Source organism: Eleutherodactylus coqui, chromosome 8 (assembly GCF_035609145.1).
Source record: "Eleutherodactylus coqui strain aEleCoq1 chromosome 8, aEleCoq1.hap1, whole genome shotgun sequence".
Classification (NCBI taxonomy): Eukaryota; Metazoa; Chordata; class Amphibia; order Anura; family Eleutherodactylidae; genus Eleutherodactylus; species Eleutherodactylus coqui.
Window position 1 is genome coordinate 76,051,348 of NC_089844.1, and position 16,069 is coordinate 76,067,416.

Consider the following 16,069-nt stretch of genomic DNA (forward strand, 5'->3'; position numbering starts at 1 on the left):
CAAGACGACAGGATTACCTTCAAACTAGACCCAGCCTTCCTTCCGAAGGTAGTGTCAAAATTTCATAGGGAGCAGACGATCACTCTGCCCTCCTTCTGTCAAAATCCCCGCAACGAGAAAGAGAGAGAATTTCATAGCCTAGACGTTAGGAGAGCTGTTCTAGCGTACCTAGAGGTCACCCGTTCTTTCCGTAAAAATAACCACCTCTTTATCCAATTTCAGGGGCCGGCAAAAGGAAAGACGGCATCTAAGAGCACCATCGCGAGGTGGATCAAGACCGCCATCCAAGAGGCATATAAAGCCAGGGGTCTCGATCCTCCGGGGAAAATTAGAGCCCACTCCACTCGCTCTCTCTCCTCCTCTTGGGCAGAAAAAGGCCAGGCGTCTGCCGAGCAGATTTGCAAAGCGGCGACCTGGTCTAGTATACATACATTTACCCGACATTACAGGGTTAACGTCCAGTCGGACAAAGACCTGAGCTACGGACGGAAAGTCCTTCAGGCAGTGGTCCCACCCTAGAGCCACGTATAATTTGGTATACTCCATATGTAATGGGGCCGTCGGGATGACGCTCTGGAAAGATACGGATTACTTACCGGTAGTCCCATTTCCAGGAGTCATCACGACGGCCCATAGTTCCCTCCCTCTAGTTTAATTTATGTTCTTCAAATGTAAATATGACCGAATAAAGGTAAAATTTGGTTTAGTAAACATTGTCCACCGTAATAATTTGTAAGTCACTGAAGCACGGGTGGAAAGGGAGGTGCTTTTAAACTCTTCCTGTCCCTACCTGGGTCAGAGGGCAACCTCCATATGTAATGGGGCCGTCGTGATGACTCCTGGAAATGGGACTACCGGTAAGTAATCCGTATCTTTCTAGGCACCATAAATACGTGCTATACTATTTGAGGGGAAGGTCCATCTACATAGCCAGTTTTTTAATTGTTCCCAAGCATCAAAAATGAATGAGAAGTGGCTTTTCAAATAGTCTTATTTAACCACTTCCCAACCTATGATGTACGTGTTTGTTATGGGTGGGAAGAAGTTCTTGTGAAATGCTATACATGCACGGCATGTAGAAGACGTGGGTTCAGGAGCCGAGTCCGCGCCGTCCAAAGAGGGGGGTAAGCTGTAACTGACAGGCGGGGTTTTAGTACAATGGCAGGGATCACAGAGAACTCCCTTTGTTAACCCCTTACAAGCCTTCATTAATGTTGATCGCGGCATGTACAGAGTTAACAGAAAGGGAGGGTGCTCCCTCCATGACATAATTAGATGGATGGCGGAGGGCTGATGGGTTTCTATGGCAACTGAATGCCAGACAATGGCCTTTGGGTTTGTCATGGCTTGTCATAGGCAAGAAAACATATAATATACTGTGTTAGATGAGAAATCATAGGATTGCAAGTACAAATCCCCCTCCTAGGAAATGGGGAAAAAAATAACAAATAGTCCAAATCTGTCCAAAATTCTATTTTAAAAAAATTATTTAAAAAAATATTTGGTATTGTCACATCCATAACAACCCTGTACAATAAATTGAACACAATTTTTATCCCACATGGCAAAAGCTCTAAAAAGAATATATCCACAAAAAAAGGAAGACAAAAACATTTTGGCTCCATTTTTTTTGCTAGTCTCTCAAAAACAATAAAAGTGATTTAAAAAAAAAAACTAATTTAACTCAAAATGGTCCCAATAGAAACTACAGCTCGTCATGCAAGACACATGCTTTCACAGAGCTCCTTCCATTGAAAATATAAAACAGTGATGAGTGTTCAAATGCAGAGGTGTTCAAAAATTCATAATATTCCAAAAGTGTAGAAACCTACCGGCTGATCGAAAAAAAGTTATCAGTCATTTATACTGCAAAGGGAAGGCCATTAAAAAACAACCAACCAAAAAAACAATAGTAGTTGACGTAATTTGTTCTTTCACCCTGTCCCCTCACAAAAATCAATAAAAGTTATACAACACATTTATATGTGGCCCAAAAAGTTAAAAAAAAAAAAAACACTGCTCACTATGCAATGAACAAGCACTTGTACTGGTGTGTGGATGGCTTTTGAAAAGTGAAGATGTAAATTAAAAACCTTATTGCATCCTTAAAGGGGTTTTCTCACAATTTTAAAATTGCTTCCCAATGGCTCTGTCCTTCCTGGTTGCTGCTGACCAGAACCTGTTAATGCTGTAGCCAATCACTGCCTACAGCAGTTACCTTCTATAGCCAGTGATTGGCTGCAGCGGTCACATGTTCTGGTCAGCAGCAACAAGGAAGGGCAGAGTGCTTGTGAAGCAATTGTGATAATGGGAAAGCCCCTTTAAATACCAAGCTAGGCCACATCCTTAAAGGGTTAAAAATATCTTAGTTTGTGTCTACAGTTTCTTTGTAGAGTTAGTCTCTATGGTAAGAGATATCTCAAGCAAACCCCTATGCAGTCTATACTCTCCTTATTTCTTGCTAAACTATAAGCTGGTAAGGAGTAGGGGGCAGATTACACACACAGTTTATACTGTTACCATGGACACACATAGGCCCGTAAAGGAGCTGTAGACACGAAACAATAGGAAACCTGCAGATGATATGTTTTGAAGTCACTGTTTCTGTTTTTACTTTTCTTTCAGCCGACTGTGATTTTTTACTTTGCAGTATTCAACGTGTTCCCGCTTTCACTTGTTGGGGTATTGGAAATTGATAAAAAAGTAAGAATCGATCTGCAGAACAATATTTTGCCAGTTTTGTTTGACTGAACTAACTCCTCAACAGCTGAGCCAAACCTGCATGCTATTTCATTAGACTGCAGGAATTAAAGGGATTCTGTCACCAGCTTCATGAAATATTTTTAAACAAGGCAAAGGGTTCTAAACTTAATCCTTTGCAATCCAATTTTGGATTCAAAGTTTCCTAAGGGGCTTTCTATTTCTGCCATTATACAATGGTGCCATCTGCTGGCTAGAGCCAGTACTGCTGTATGGGACATGATGGAGAGGCCCCCGACAACAGGGCGGCCAGTAATATACAGTAAAAATACCCTGCCGGACGTCTTCCGACATCTGAGCTGTACAGCCTTCAATCAGAATGTCTTTAGGCGTCAGACAGTGGATTGGAAAGGATTAATATGAGTCTCACAGAGGGAGAACCCTAAAACGTAACTTTTATTATAAATTAGTGTAAAATTAAAAACTGGGATAAAGACAGACACACTGAAAACCCAGAGAAAAAGGAAAACTAATCTAAAGGTTGCCTTCTAGAGATGAGCGAGCATACTCGTCCGAGCTTGATGCTCGTTCGAGTATTAGGGTGCTCGAGATGCTCGTTACTCGAGACGAGCACCACGCGGTACTCGTCTCGATTAAACGAGCACTGACCATTGAAAGCAATGGGCTGCCGGCGAGCGCGGGATGAATTGTTGGGAAGGGCTTAAATATATAAGCCCTTCCCTGCAATTCATCCAGAAATGTGTAAAAAAAAAATAATACATATATATATATATACTCACTTTGTCCCGGCAGAACGATGTTAGCCCATTGAATTCAATGGAGCCGGCAATACAGCCGGCTCCATTGAAAGCAATGGGCTGCTGGCGATCGTGGGATGAATTGTCGGGAAGGGCTTAAATATATAAGCCCTTCCCTGCAATTCATCCAGAAATGTGTAAAAATAAAAAAAATATACTCACCTGGTCCCGGCAGACGGAGTTCAGCGCGGCCAGCGGCAGTCCTCCTGAACTGCTCTGAACAGCTGTGAGTAGTATTCAGCAGCCGGGGATTTAAAATCCCCGCCTGCTGAATGAGCTGCCTCGAATTGGTCACAGCCTGACCAATCAGAGGCAGATCTCACTCACACACCCATTCATGAATTCATGAATGGGTGAGTGACTGCTGCCTCTCATCTGATTGGTCCCGCTGAGCCAATGAGAGGCAGCAGTCACTCACCCATTCATAAATTCATGAATGGGTGTGTGAGTGAGATCTGCCTCTGATTGGTCAGGCTGTGACCAATTAGAGGCAGCTCATTCAGCAGGCGGGGATTTTAAATCCCCGGCTGCTGAATACTACTCACAGCTGTTCAGAGCAGTTCAGGAGGACTGCCGCTGGCCGCGCTGAACTCCGTCTGCCGGGACCAGGTGAGTATATTTTTTTTATTTTTACACATTTCTGGATGAATTGCAGGGAAGGGCGTATATATTTAAGCCCTTCCCGACAATTCATCCCGCGATCGCCAGCAGCCCATTGCTCTCAATGGAGCCGGCTGTATTGCCGGCTCCATTGAATTCAATGGGCTAACATCGTTCTTCTCTGCCACAGCTGTTACAGCTGTGGCAGAGGAGAACGATCTTTATGCTGACAGTGCGGGGGGGGGGGGGGGGGGGGGTCTCACTCTTGCCAGTATTGTGGCTTAATAGTGGGACCTGGGAACTTGAGACGCAGCCCAACATGTAGCCCCTTACCTGCCCTATCCGTTTCTGTGTTGTTCCCATCACTTTCTTGAATTTCCCAGGTTTTCACAAATGAAAACCTTAGCAAGCATCAGCTATATACAAAAATGCTCGAGTCGCCCATTGACTTCAATGGGGTTCGTTACTCGAAACGAACTCTCGAGCATCACTGAAAGTTCGACTCGAGTAACGAGCACCCGAGCATTTTGGTGCTCGCTCATCTCTATTGCCTTCCTAATCAGAGTAGGTAACCGTTTCATGCCAGGCAACCATCAAAGTTCAAGCCCTCAGTCCACCACTAGGGCTGACGCTGCTATGACCTCTCTGCTCTATATCTATTATTTTTCCATGGGTGGGGGGATTGGGCTCTTTGCCAATGGGTTGGTTCTGGGATGATTGAATACTAGACTTCTAGAGTAGTGTATCATTGGCATACTTTATGTACTTCATAAAGCTTAGTGATGGTATCCTGAGCATCTGCCTGAAGCATCCTTAGTTGTACTAGTCATTTATAATTCAGATTGACAGACATATGTATAGTCTGCATACAGCCTCGGGACACTAGCAGGACCATCTACCTGAAGCATGTCCCTAAGCATCTACCTCTGTGAGGTTCGTGAAATATGACTCGGAGCTGAGCTACGCCGGGCTCTTCCTACCTGCAGCATGTAGTGACCAAACCTGGTGGCAGAATCCCTTTAAAGGAGAATAAGGAATAGCTTCCTGATCTATGATGGTCCCGCCACTGAGGTCCCCACCAATCCTAAGAACAGGGTCCCATGCACCCCTCTTCTCATCACTGTAAGGATGCTTCTCCAACCTGCAGTGACGTCACATTGAATAGAGCGCTGGCCGAGCATGCAGTGTCAGCACTAAATTCAACTTCCGTCAGTCCCATTGAAAATTAATGGCAGTCCGCTTGTGCGACCATCCCTCCATTCAATCTCCTCCTCAGTCGGTGAAGTAAGCCGACAGTGAGGAGGACGAGGGACATGTGATCCTTGTTCTTAGAATTCGTGGGGGTCCAAGTGGTGAGACTCCCACTGATCAGCAAGTTATCCCCTCTCCTGTAATTCTGGTACACCCCCTCTAACTAGCCGCCTTACACCCTTTGGTACCACTTCTGTCCAGGGAAACTAATCCATCAGATATAGCAATCTAATGACAATGGCAGATATTGCTTTTTGTTCACTTTTCTATAGGCTATGTCCTTGCACATTGTAAGCCCAGTTTCTATTGCACCACTGGCTAAGTAATGTGTTTGCAATAGGATTTTCTTCAGTTTGCTCCACTATCATACAATATTACATCACACAATTGTGTTTGGTGAGGAGTGTTACATCAGGCTTTATCTGAGTGATGCAGAGGGGTCCAAAGTAGTATTATTGACTCACTCCAGTGAGCCCAAGTTTCACACATAAATTTCACTGCAAATTCCTATAAAACTTAGCATTTATTGTTAAACTATTTTAAAATAGCAAAGCTAAAAAGACGAGTACACACATAGAATAGTCATACGTATCAATGCTCATGGAGGATTTAATGGCCTTAGATAATCCTCCACTTAGAATGCCCTACCCTGAAATTGTATGAGATAGTAGACCCTCAAAACAAGATATTAGAAAAAATGACCAATAATAGACCCATATGCTCAGTAATCAACCTGTCTTGGAGCTCGACTAAACTCTTCTTTAGTAGAAAATTAACTGTCTCTTAATTAGATGGCTATATAGATGTACTTGTATGGTAGTAGTGCTATGTTGAACCTGTAGATGACTACAAGGGGCATATCTGTACATTGTACGCTTCCTGCCTTTGACCACATTGTTTTCTTTCGTAGTGTTTTGATTTCTTCATAGTTTATGAAGATGTGCAAATTCCTTATATTCCCCCGAGGCTCATCCTAGGTTTGGCAAGTGCTCCAAGTTCTTGCCGATAAATGCCACCCAGCGCCTCCCCCTTGGCCTTGATTGACAAGTCAGTCTAAAGGTCCATTTACATGGGACGAATATCAGGCAAACGATGCCCAACACTCGTCCCTGTGTTTCCTCGCTCCCGTGCTCCTGCACGGGAGCTAGAAGAGTTGGTTGGTACACAGAGCGGATAGTAGGGGGGGCGGGCAGTGCAGGAGATTTCTCATCTCGCTCCCCCGCCCCTCTCCATTGAGATAACACAGTGGCCATTCACTACTGAACAGCCGCTGTTTAAGCTGAATGATGAGCTCATCGTCCATCGTTTATGCAGCAAAAAAGATCTGCGATGAGCTCATCGTTCAGTTTAAACAGCGGCCGTTCAGTAGTGAACGGCCACTGTGTTATCTCAACGGAGAGGGGTGGGGAGCGAGAGGAGGGAAATCTCTTGCACTGCCCGGCCCCCCTGCTGGCCGCTCCGTAACCCAGCCTGCTCTGCTAGCTCCCGTGCAGGAACAGGGGAGCGAGGAAACACAGGGACGAGTGTCAGGCATCGTTTGCCTGACATTCATCCTGTGTAAATGGACCTTTAGGTGACAATGGTATAAGCTCATGTGCCTTTTGTGACCGTGGCGCAGTGCATGTGCATCACTCGGTCTGCTGTAGAGCTCAGGGGGACTTAAAGTGACCTTGCCCAAGGCTGCACCATCAGGTTCTGGACAGCATTTACCAGCGAGACCTGGAACACTTGCCGAGCCTAGGGAAGTCCTTGGAGCACTATCAAAGTGATTTGCATATTGCAATTAGCTACTGTTTTTCTATGCACTGATGCCACTATGAATGGAAAGAAAGGTACTGTGTGTCCCATATCTGCCAATGCCTTACCAAGCGTTGCAAAGCTTTTTGTAGGTATCATTGTCCTGACAGACTTCCTTTAAATCTAGAACAATTGTGAGAGAACACACTTTATTATTGATGAGTAAACCCCAGGCTGGTTCATCAATAGTTGATCAGCGAGGGCCCCCCTTGCAGGATCCCTACTGATATCGGCTGTTCTGATCCCTATGGGAAGTCGGAACCACCAATAAACTATTAATAACTTAGCCCTAGGTTAAGTAATCAGTGATAAAGTCTCAGAAAACCCATTTTAAGTCAATTTAGTAACTTTTATATTCTTATTATTTTATCTGGTCTTAAACAGGTTTTTGGATCTAATGTGACTGATGCCATGATATGGGAAGACCTGTTGATTGTAATGTACAGTTCTGGTTTAGTTCGTCTCTTCAGTTTTGAGAAAATTGCCAAGGAGGTAGGTGTACAATAAATGCTTAATTATCACCTATGAGGTATTATATGACCGTACTGTGGCCTCCGTATTACAGCGGCAATATTTGAACCCCCTCTGCTGAGCCAAACTTACATCATCCTAAGGGCTTATTTAGATGACCGTATATCGGCTCGGTTTTCGCGTTGAGCCGATATACGGTGTCCTTGTCTGCGGGGGGGGGGAGGGGGGGGGAAGAGCCAAGAACAGGAACTGAGCTCCCGCTCCTTCCCTGCCCCTTGCCACTATTTGCAATGGAAGGGACGGGGCGGAGCTAAGTGCCGTTACTTAGCTCCGCCCCTGTCTCTCCCCCTCCTATTGCAAATAGTGGAGAGGGGGTGGGAGCTCTGTTCCTGCTCCTGGCTCTTCCATCCTCCCCCCTCCCTCCCTGCAGATGAGGACACCGTATATCGCCTCGGTGTGAAGACCGAGCCGATATACAGTCGTCTGAAATAGCCCTAAAACACTGGTGTAGTTTAGGTTTAGCTAATTTGAGCTGCATCTTGCGGCTGTATCACAGCCACCTGAAACTGGTTGCAGTTGAAAAGATACATTACTATTAGAAATACCATTTTTGGATTTACTATCAAAGCTAAAACTTTAGCGCAAATGTTCATTCAGTATCCATCAGGTTAAAATGCAACCATTTCTTCAAATATTGTGCAGAACGACCGAAAAAATCAAAGTGCAAAAATCAAAATGTGCCAAAAGGTGACATTTTTAAATTCTCCCCTGCCCTGCTTCTCTGTATGTGCTCAGCGTGTGCAGCAAAGTTTTACATTATTTTTTTTTTCTGGTTAGAATTTGGCAAATAAGTTACGTAAGAAATACAATAAATTGGCATTTAACGAGCAACAGCTAACTTTGGCCTTTGAAAATGTTTAGGTTGTAGGCGTCATACCCTCCAATTACTGGCATAATTCCAGTCCATAGAACTTGTCAGATTTTTTTTGTTTTATTTCTTAGCAGCTAATTGTTCCTGAACCCGCCGCCATCACCACGACCAAACGGCAGAGAATTTGGATACATGTGATGGAGCATTGTCCTGCATGCTGCTCACTTCTTCTTTTGTAGTACGGGTCTTCCATAAAGTGCAAGTACTTTATTTGCGTCCTGAAAAACGTCCACCTAGCTCATTGTTAATGATGGCCCACACAGTTACCCCTCCTCCACCTTGCTGGCCTTGACTCAAACTGTGCGGTTAATGGCCGATATTTTGTCCCCTCCACATGGCCCTTCAGTAGTTGTTCTTGTCTCGTTTCATCATATTATCATTTTTAAAACTTTGCAAGATTTTAAACACTTAAAGGCATTTTCTGGGCATTTACTATTGATTATTTTCAGGATAGGACAACAATAGTTGATTGGTTGGGGTCTACTGCTCGGAGACCCTGACCAATCAGCTATTCAAGCGCCAGCTGTCACTGACAAAACACACAGGGTACAGAGCAGAAGCAGATAGTGCTGATCCCTATGTAGTGGCTGGCACTGGTAATTGCAGTCGCAGGTCCCATTAAAATCAGTGAGAGCTGTGTCTGCATTTACCAGTATCTGCTGCTACACAGGGTTGGAGCGATCTGTTTCCGCTCTGTACTGTGTATTTTGTCAGTGACGGTAGGCCCCTGAACAGCTGATCAGTCCTAAAAAATGTCAAATTTGTCAACCGGTTGCGTAAGGTGTTGCAGTTCTGCCCCATCCAGTGCAATGGAGTCGATCAACCATGCCATACACAACCAATAGAGAGGTCATAGACTGATCCTAGACAACCTCTTTAATTTGGCCATACACCTTGGATAATTGTCTGATTCCACCCGATTATTTAAAGGAAACCTGTCACCATGTTTACCCCTTCTAAACTGTTCATGGGATGCTATTAGACAACAGTAAACTGGGGCTACATTTTCATGACAGTCTGTGCTAGGGGAGATTTTACCATTGTTGCACTTCTGGAAATAGGTCTAACTAAGGTTTGAGTGATTGTAGAGGTGCCAAACTTACATAGCCTTTAAAGGGATATTCTGAGACCTCAGGATAGGTCATCAATAGTAGACTGATAGGGACCCTCCGCTCGGAATCCGTGCTGATCATTTGGCTTGTTGTCGGTGTAGCTGGCCGAACGATCAGCTAATTGGCGAGCGTACATTCACACAGAGTACTAGTACTGAGGCAAAGAAACTCCTTACGAGACAATGCAGAAATGATCAAAACTGATGCAAAGAAGACGTGAATCACCAGATTTCTTTTTCATTTCCAAAATGCCTCCTAAAATGAGCAGCTGCTCTACTTTTCCTTTGCACCAGATTTGATAAGTTTTTCTCACAAAGTCTCTGAAGGAATCTTGTCTTTTTTCTTGCTCTTTCTAACGTGTGTTCCTAAGACAGGAAGACAGGAAATTAGAGTACATTCTATAAAAGCCAAATGCTAAATATAAAGCATTTGTATGTATGTGTTTTTGGATAAATATTTTCTTGTGCACATGATCCAGTATGTAGAAACAAGACTAGCCATTCATTCGGAAGTGGCGATTCCACTTAAGTCAATGATTTATACAGCTTACCATTTCATCCAGTAGTATAAACGATCAGTTGTAGGTTTGCATCTTGTCCTGCCAAGATACACTGTCCTCCCAGCAAATCTTGTCTTTTTTTCCCTAGTGTATGCAGCAGGAATGTGTTTTAGGGGAGACTTGCAATTGGAGAGGTGAAACGGGAACAGTTGGAGACTATCCATTTGGAATACCCTGCAATATCATTCCAACAGGTACAGACCTTTTTTTTTTTTACCCTTTGTTAAAGTGGTGTTAAGAGGCCATCGCCTTGCTATCTTCTCACATGGGGATTTTAGTTAACTGTACACATGGGTGTACATTGGCCGCTTTTTCACGACTGGCCGATATACACCACCCATCTAATGCATTGGTTTCCAATGCCTCAGTTCAGATAGGCGATTTGCCAGTGTGGAAAAACGGCCGGCAAAGATAGTGCATAAGGTGCGCATTCCAGACAGACGTTTTTACGGCGGCCAGAAAAGATAGTTCTGGAACTATCTTTGGGAGCCTTTGAGAGCTGCCTGCAAAGGGAGGTGGGAGGGAGTTTAGCAACATGGCTGTCTGCAATGGGAGGGGGTGGGACAGGGCAGGAGCTAATGTGCTAAGCTCCTGCCCCTTCAATTGCTGACAGCCAACAAGGGGCGGAGAGGGGGCGGGAGTTTAGCACACTAGCTCCCGACCCCGCCTCTTGCCGATGTTCAAAGAGGGGGAGGCAGTTTAGCAGTATTCCGGGTGCTGGGGATAATCACCGCAGTCCGCCATCTGAATTGGCATGACACAGCCGGACGAAAAGCTTTACACCTGTGTGAAAAAAGCCTGAAGGTGTATAATAGTACATTTCCACTTTTAGATATGAGGGCTATGCAACAAATTTCAGTGGTTAGAAATGGCGCTAAAGTTGATTGCAGTATCCGCTGTTCCCTATGAGGCAAAAGGTTTGAAGCTTGACATGCACTAGAATGTAACAGAAATGCAGTACCAGAGACAGCCTGAGAATGACAGAGGCGCTGCATTATTTAAAACTACTTTGTATTTGATAGAAGGGAGAGGGGGGTCAGCACATAAGCACAATTGGCCTTAGCCAACTTTGCCGCAAGTTTACAGTACTTGATAATACAACAGTGTACGGAAACCAAAATAATACCTGTCCGTCTGGCTACTAACTTAACATTTGCTTAGATCCTCACTATATTTAGGCCCAGCACCAAGACTTCAGAACATCACAGATCAGCAACTAATTACTATAGGTCTTGTGTCAGCACAGGGGGTGTTCATCTACTGTTGTGCATTGTGCTCCACAGCCTAGAGGGCCTCTGCACAGGCGGCCTGAAGCCAGGAAACAAGGAGCTCAGGGCTACTCCTCAAAGGCAGTTGCACTCTTCTATTGTGCCCTCTCAGGTGCTTCCTAATTAGGCTCATTAGCCAGTCCAACACCTTAGAAAACTCTTTTGCCCTCTGGTGGCCACTTTACTAACTGCACTCCTACACACTATTCAAGTAACTAGGGCTTAGCTACGATTCTACATACAGCCTATATACAAGAGTGGAACAGTTGCGGTGGGGGGGAGACACTTTTTTTGCAAATCCTGAGCAAGCTTTCTGAATCAATATCATGCAAGATACAGTCACTTTTAAAAATACTTAGAGATTTTCCAAAATCTCTATTATACTTTTTAGTTAATGTATTTTTGAGCAAAACTTCCAATTTTTTTCACCATACCCCCCATCCTTAGCGCCTGCTGCTGTTCTCAAGAGTTTTTTCCTGCAGTAGGGGTCCATTGGTAGCTTAAGGGAATCTGCCACCAACTTTTTGCACCCCTCACTGAGAGCTGCACCACAAGGTAGTGCCTGTCACACTGATTACAATATATCTGTGCAGTAGTTTTGGAGAAACTTGCATTTTATTAGTAGCAGCCAGACACAGAACTAGAACAGAATATTAATAATCTGCAGACTAGCCACACCCACCCCACCATCCAGCCAATGATTGGTAGCTCTCTCTCTATGCACAGTAATAAGCAGAGAGCTGTCAATCATTGGCTGTAGGGTGGGTGCACTCAGCCTGCAGCTCATGCATATACAGGACTACTTTTAAGTAGTGCTCTATGCATGTGCTGATACTGATAAAAGGCAAGTTTTTCCAAAACTACAGCACAGATCCACACAGCAGACATATCGCTGTAATCAGTGGGACAATCATTACCTTTATACTGCTCTCCGAGAAGTGCACAAAGAAGGCGATAGTCTCTTTAAGTTTAAAATTGCAATTCCTAGCATGTAGCTTTATAAAGCTAGTTTGCTTTGCACACTCCTCCCACTTAGCTGCGCAATTGTTGTAAAGAAATGGCATATGTGCAACACCACAAGGGTGGTGGAACCACGTAGGCTTGGTACAGCAATTTACAAGAACCAGCGCCCTGTACAGGATGTCATTGATGATGAGTAGAATTCCAGAAAAGGTCTGTGGGGGGGTCTCAACGGAGACCAGTGCGGATGTTGCCTGAGTCCAAATTCAAAGGAAAGTTTATAATGAGTACTCGAGGAGAACCATAAGAATCCACGATATACACAGCATGTGAATCAGAATGAGTTCTGGTTTATTTGGAGAAACACACAGCTTATATAGGCCGTTGCCCGCGCAGGGTGCAACTTTGAAGAATTACTTAATCAGGTGACTGAAACAGAATATTAGCACATTGGGAAACCAACGTATCTTAGAAAGGAAACACATCTGCTGTGGTTCGGGTGCATCCAACCACAAACTGTTAGTAAGCCCGCCACAAACGGTCAGTAGGTCCGCCACAAACTGTCAGAAAGGAAACTTATTACTACTTAGTTTGTTATCTGGTGCAAGGCCCTGACTGAAATAAGGAACTTCTAAGTTCCGCTCCTTATGTTATGTTACTTCAGAAACAAAATTAAATTCAATTAAATTAACCCTTATCAATCCCCCATTTGGACATCAGAGCCACCATTATCTCCTGGTTCTGTCACCCGTTGGTGCCGGCTCCAGCCGGGTCCCCAGGTAGGAATGGTGCACTCTATGTCCATCTAGGGTATCAAGACATTTAAATGGGTGCAGAAAATCTGCTTTCAGTACATTTAGCTACGCATGAAATTATTACCTTTATTGCAATATATATACACATAAGACCATCATTACCACTTGTAATATACTTTGTAGAATTCCCATGAACCAACCTCCTAACCCCGAGAACCAATTGGCAGGGTTAAGAAAGCTAAACCATCCCTGATTTTCATCTTGTTTTATGCTGGCAACTATTTTCAATATACCTTTTTACATATGATTCTATATCCAAGTTCTATTAGCAACTTCCGAATGTTTTCTATATTTTTCATTTCCATAATATATTACATATACAACCAGATAATCTAATGTCACATTTATTACACTGTTCCCTATATTTTCATTTGCTATCAGCATAAAACCAACCTTGTCAAATCTGGGCTTGAAAAACAAAAAAATTCAAAAGAACCGTTAGATGTTGAATACAAATGTCTCTTCCTGTAAAATTGTTTCTTCTTCTCTTGATCTTCTTTAGATCCAAACCTATAGGATCTCCGATGCAGGGAAGCAGGGGGATTATTGTGCCCTCACTGCTTTCCCTGGTTAGCCAAAGAACAGACCCTAAGTAGGAATCTGTCCCTGCTTTAATTGGTATCAAACAATCTTCTCCATTCTCCATATCCAGAAGTATCCGCAGCTGACTATAGGGCCCCTTTATTCCAATGTTGCAGATGCCCTCTCTACACCGCTTTGTTGCCCAAGGTCTTCAGGGAGGAGCTGTGAGGCTTAGCCCTCCTTTGACGTCATCAGCTGGCGGTCAGCATTCTGCAGAACATCTGAGGTTCACTCCGATGACAGTGTAGCAGCAGTCAGGCACACTTGTCAGTTCTTCAGGCTCAGTTAGATAGTCTCAGCGTATGGACAGATGCAGCATGCACTTAGAGAAGATGAAATTTCAAATCACAATTGCAAAAGTCCAAATGTCCTGGTGGAAATGACTCAGTTCATAAATTTTCTCAGTCCCAAATAAACTTGATGCAGAATAAATCAGTCTACGGCAAATCAAACAAAACAAAATCACAATCTGGGGCCTTGTGTGCTTTTCTTCACCCCTTCATAAAAATAGATGAAACAAAAATCTGTAGGTCAAATTTATCAATAAAACAATCTCTGCCCAGAGGGACCGGAGTAATTTTCTGTTGTAGCAAATGAATATTTCTAATATTCCTAATCTTTCTACATTTCAGCACAAATACCTTCTACATACAGTAGACATAAAACTCAAGAATTTTACTATGTAAACAAACAATATAATATCAAACATTACAAATCAATCAGGTTTACAATACAATAATCTTAGATTGATCAATATCATCTTCAGTACAATTACTTATTTTTCACATGTTATCAAACACTGCGAACCAAGTTAAGCAAATTTTATAACACAATATTCCTAGATTTGTCATGATCCTCTTCATTAGTAGTTATGTATTTATCACATCCCATTCCTATTGTATCCATTTGTAATAACACGTTTCCATAATTAAGATTGTCATGCAATATACATTCACATCATTTTTCCACAAAACAGAACCCAAATAGATATTCTATTAGTCCAACTCATGTAAATAAATTTGTACATAGTAATATCCCAGCACACAGTCACAATTATGTGTATCTCACATTCACACTTATTAGGGTCCCAACCAACTCCCGCCTTGGCCACCACAGTATGAACCTTTTTCTTATTTACTCTATCATTTCCCTTGCTCTCCGGTGACTGTCACTGCGTGTGTGCTTTAACCTTTATTATGGCCACCTGTTCTGGCAACATGATGGCCTGCATTAATCTACTTACTGATACACCATTCTTAATGGGCTTGCCTTGTGCCGTGAGAAAGCTTCTGGACCGCCAGATGGGTCCATAATCGTGTGCAGTACCAAAGGCGTACCTGGAATCAGTGTAGATGTTAGCAGTGGTACCTTTGTACAGGCCTCAGTTAAAGCACGGAGCTCAGCCTCCTGCGCTGACATGTATGGCGGCAGTGGTTTTTGTACAAGCATTTCATTCAGTGTGACTACTTCAAAACCTGTTACAAACCTTCCTTCATCATTCAGGTATCTAGATCCATCCACAAACATTTCAAGGTGGGGGTTTAGGAGAGGTTTGTCAGTGACATGTGCGAACCGAGCTGTCTCCGGCTCCATGAGCGCTGCACAATCATGCTGGTGCTCTGCGCAAAGGGCTCCTCCTCATCATCAGTCAGAGAATTTGCAAAAAGCTGGTCCTCTGTACTTACTCCCCCATTTGAATCAGTGTCACCTAATGGTAATAAGGTGGCCGGATTCAAAGTGGTGCAACTTTGAAATGAGACATTGGATGAAGAGTGTACTGCAAGTTCCATTTTGATCTGTCTAGCAAGGGACAGATGTCTACGGCTTACCTGTGTCAGGATACCATGTATGTCATGTGGGGTGTAGATCACCATGGTGTGATCTAAGACAACGTCAGAACTTTTGTCCAATAGCGCCTGAACTGCTAGAACCGCTCGGACGCATGATGGAGACCCTCTAGCCACCGCGTCAAGATGGGCACTGTAGTATGCTACAGGTCGCTTTTTGTCACCATGCATTTGTGTCAGTACAGCGGTGGCGTGTCCCGCCATCTCAGTGACGTACATTTGGAAAGGTGTGTCATAGTCTGGCAGCCCCAGTGCGGGTGCACTGGTTATCTGTACTTTCAGCTGATGGAAGGCTGACTCGGCCTGCGGGGTCAGAGCAAATGGCCGTGAACCCAAACAGTCGTACAGAGGCTGCATG

At 43.8% G+C, this 16,069-nt stretch overlaps 1 protein-coding gene across 3 annotated transcripts in view; it reads left to right on the forward strand.

The window, feature by feature from the left end:
- LOC136576528 (DDB1- and CUL4-associated factor 17-like) overlaps positions 1–16,069 on the forward strand; it is a 55,810-nt gene that overhangs the window by 17,376 nt on the left and 22,365 nt on the right. For all 3 annotated transcript variants that reach the window (XM_066575869.1, XM_066575870.1, XM_066575871.1), the window contains 3 exons: positions 2,626–2,703; positions 7,551–7,658; positions 10,328–10,433. In XM_066575869.1, the coding sequence (XP_066431966.1) occupies positions 2,626–2,703; positions 7,551–7,658; positions 10,328–10,433 (292 nt within the window). The remainder of the gene's footprint in view (positions 1–2,625; positions 2,704–7,550; positions 7,659–10,327; positions 10,434–16,069) is intronic.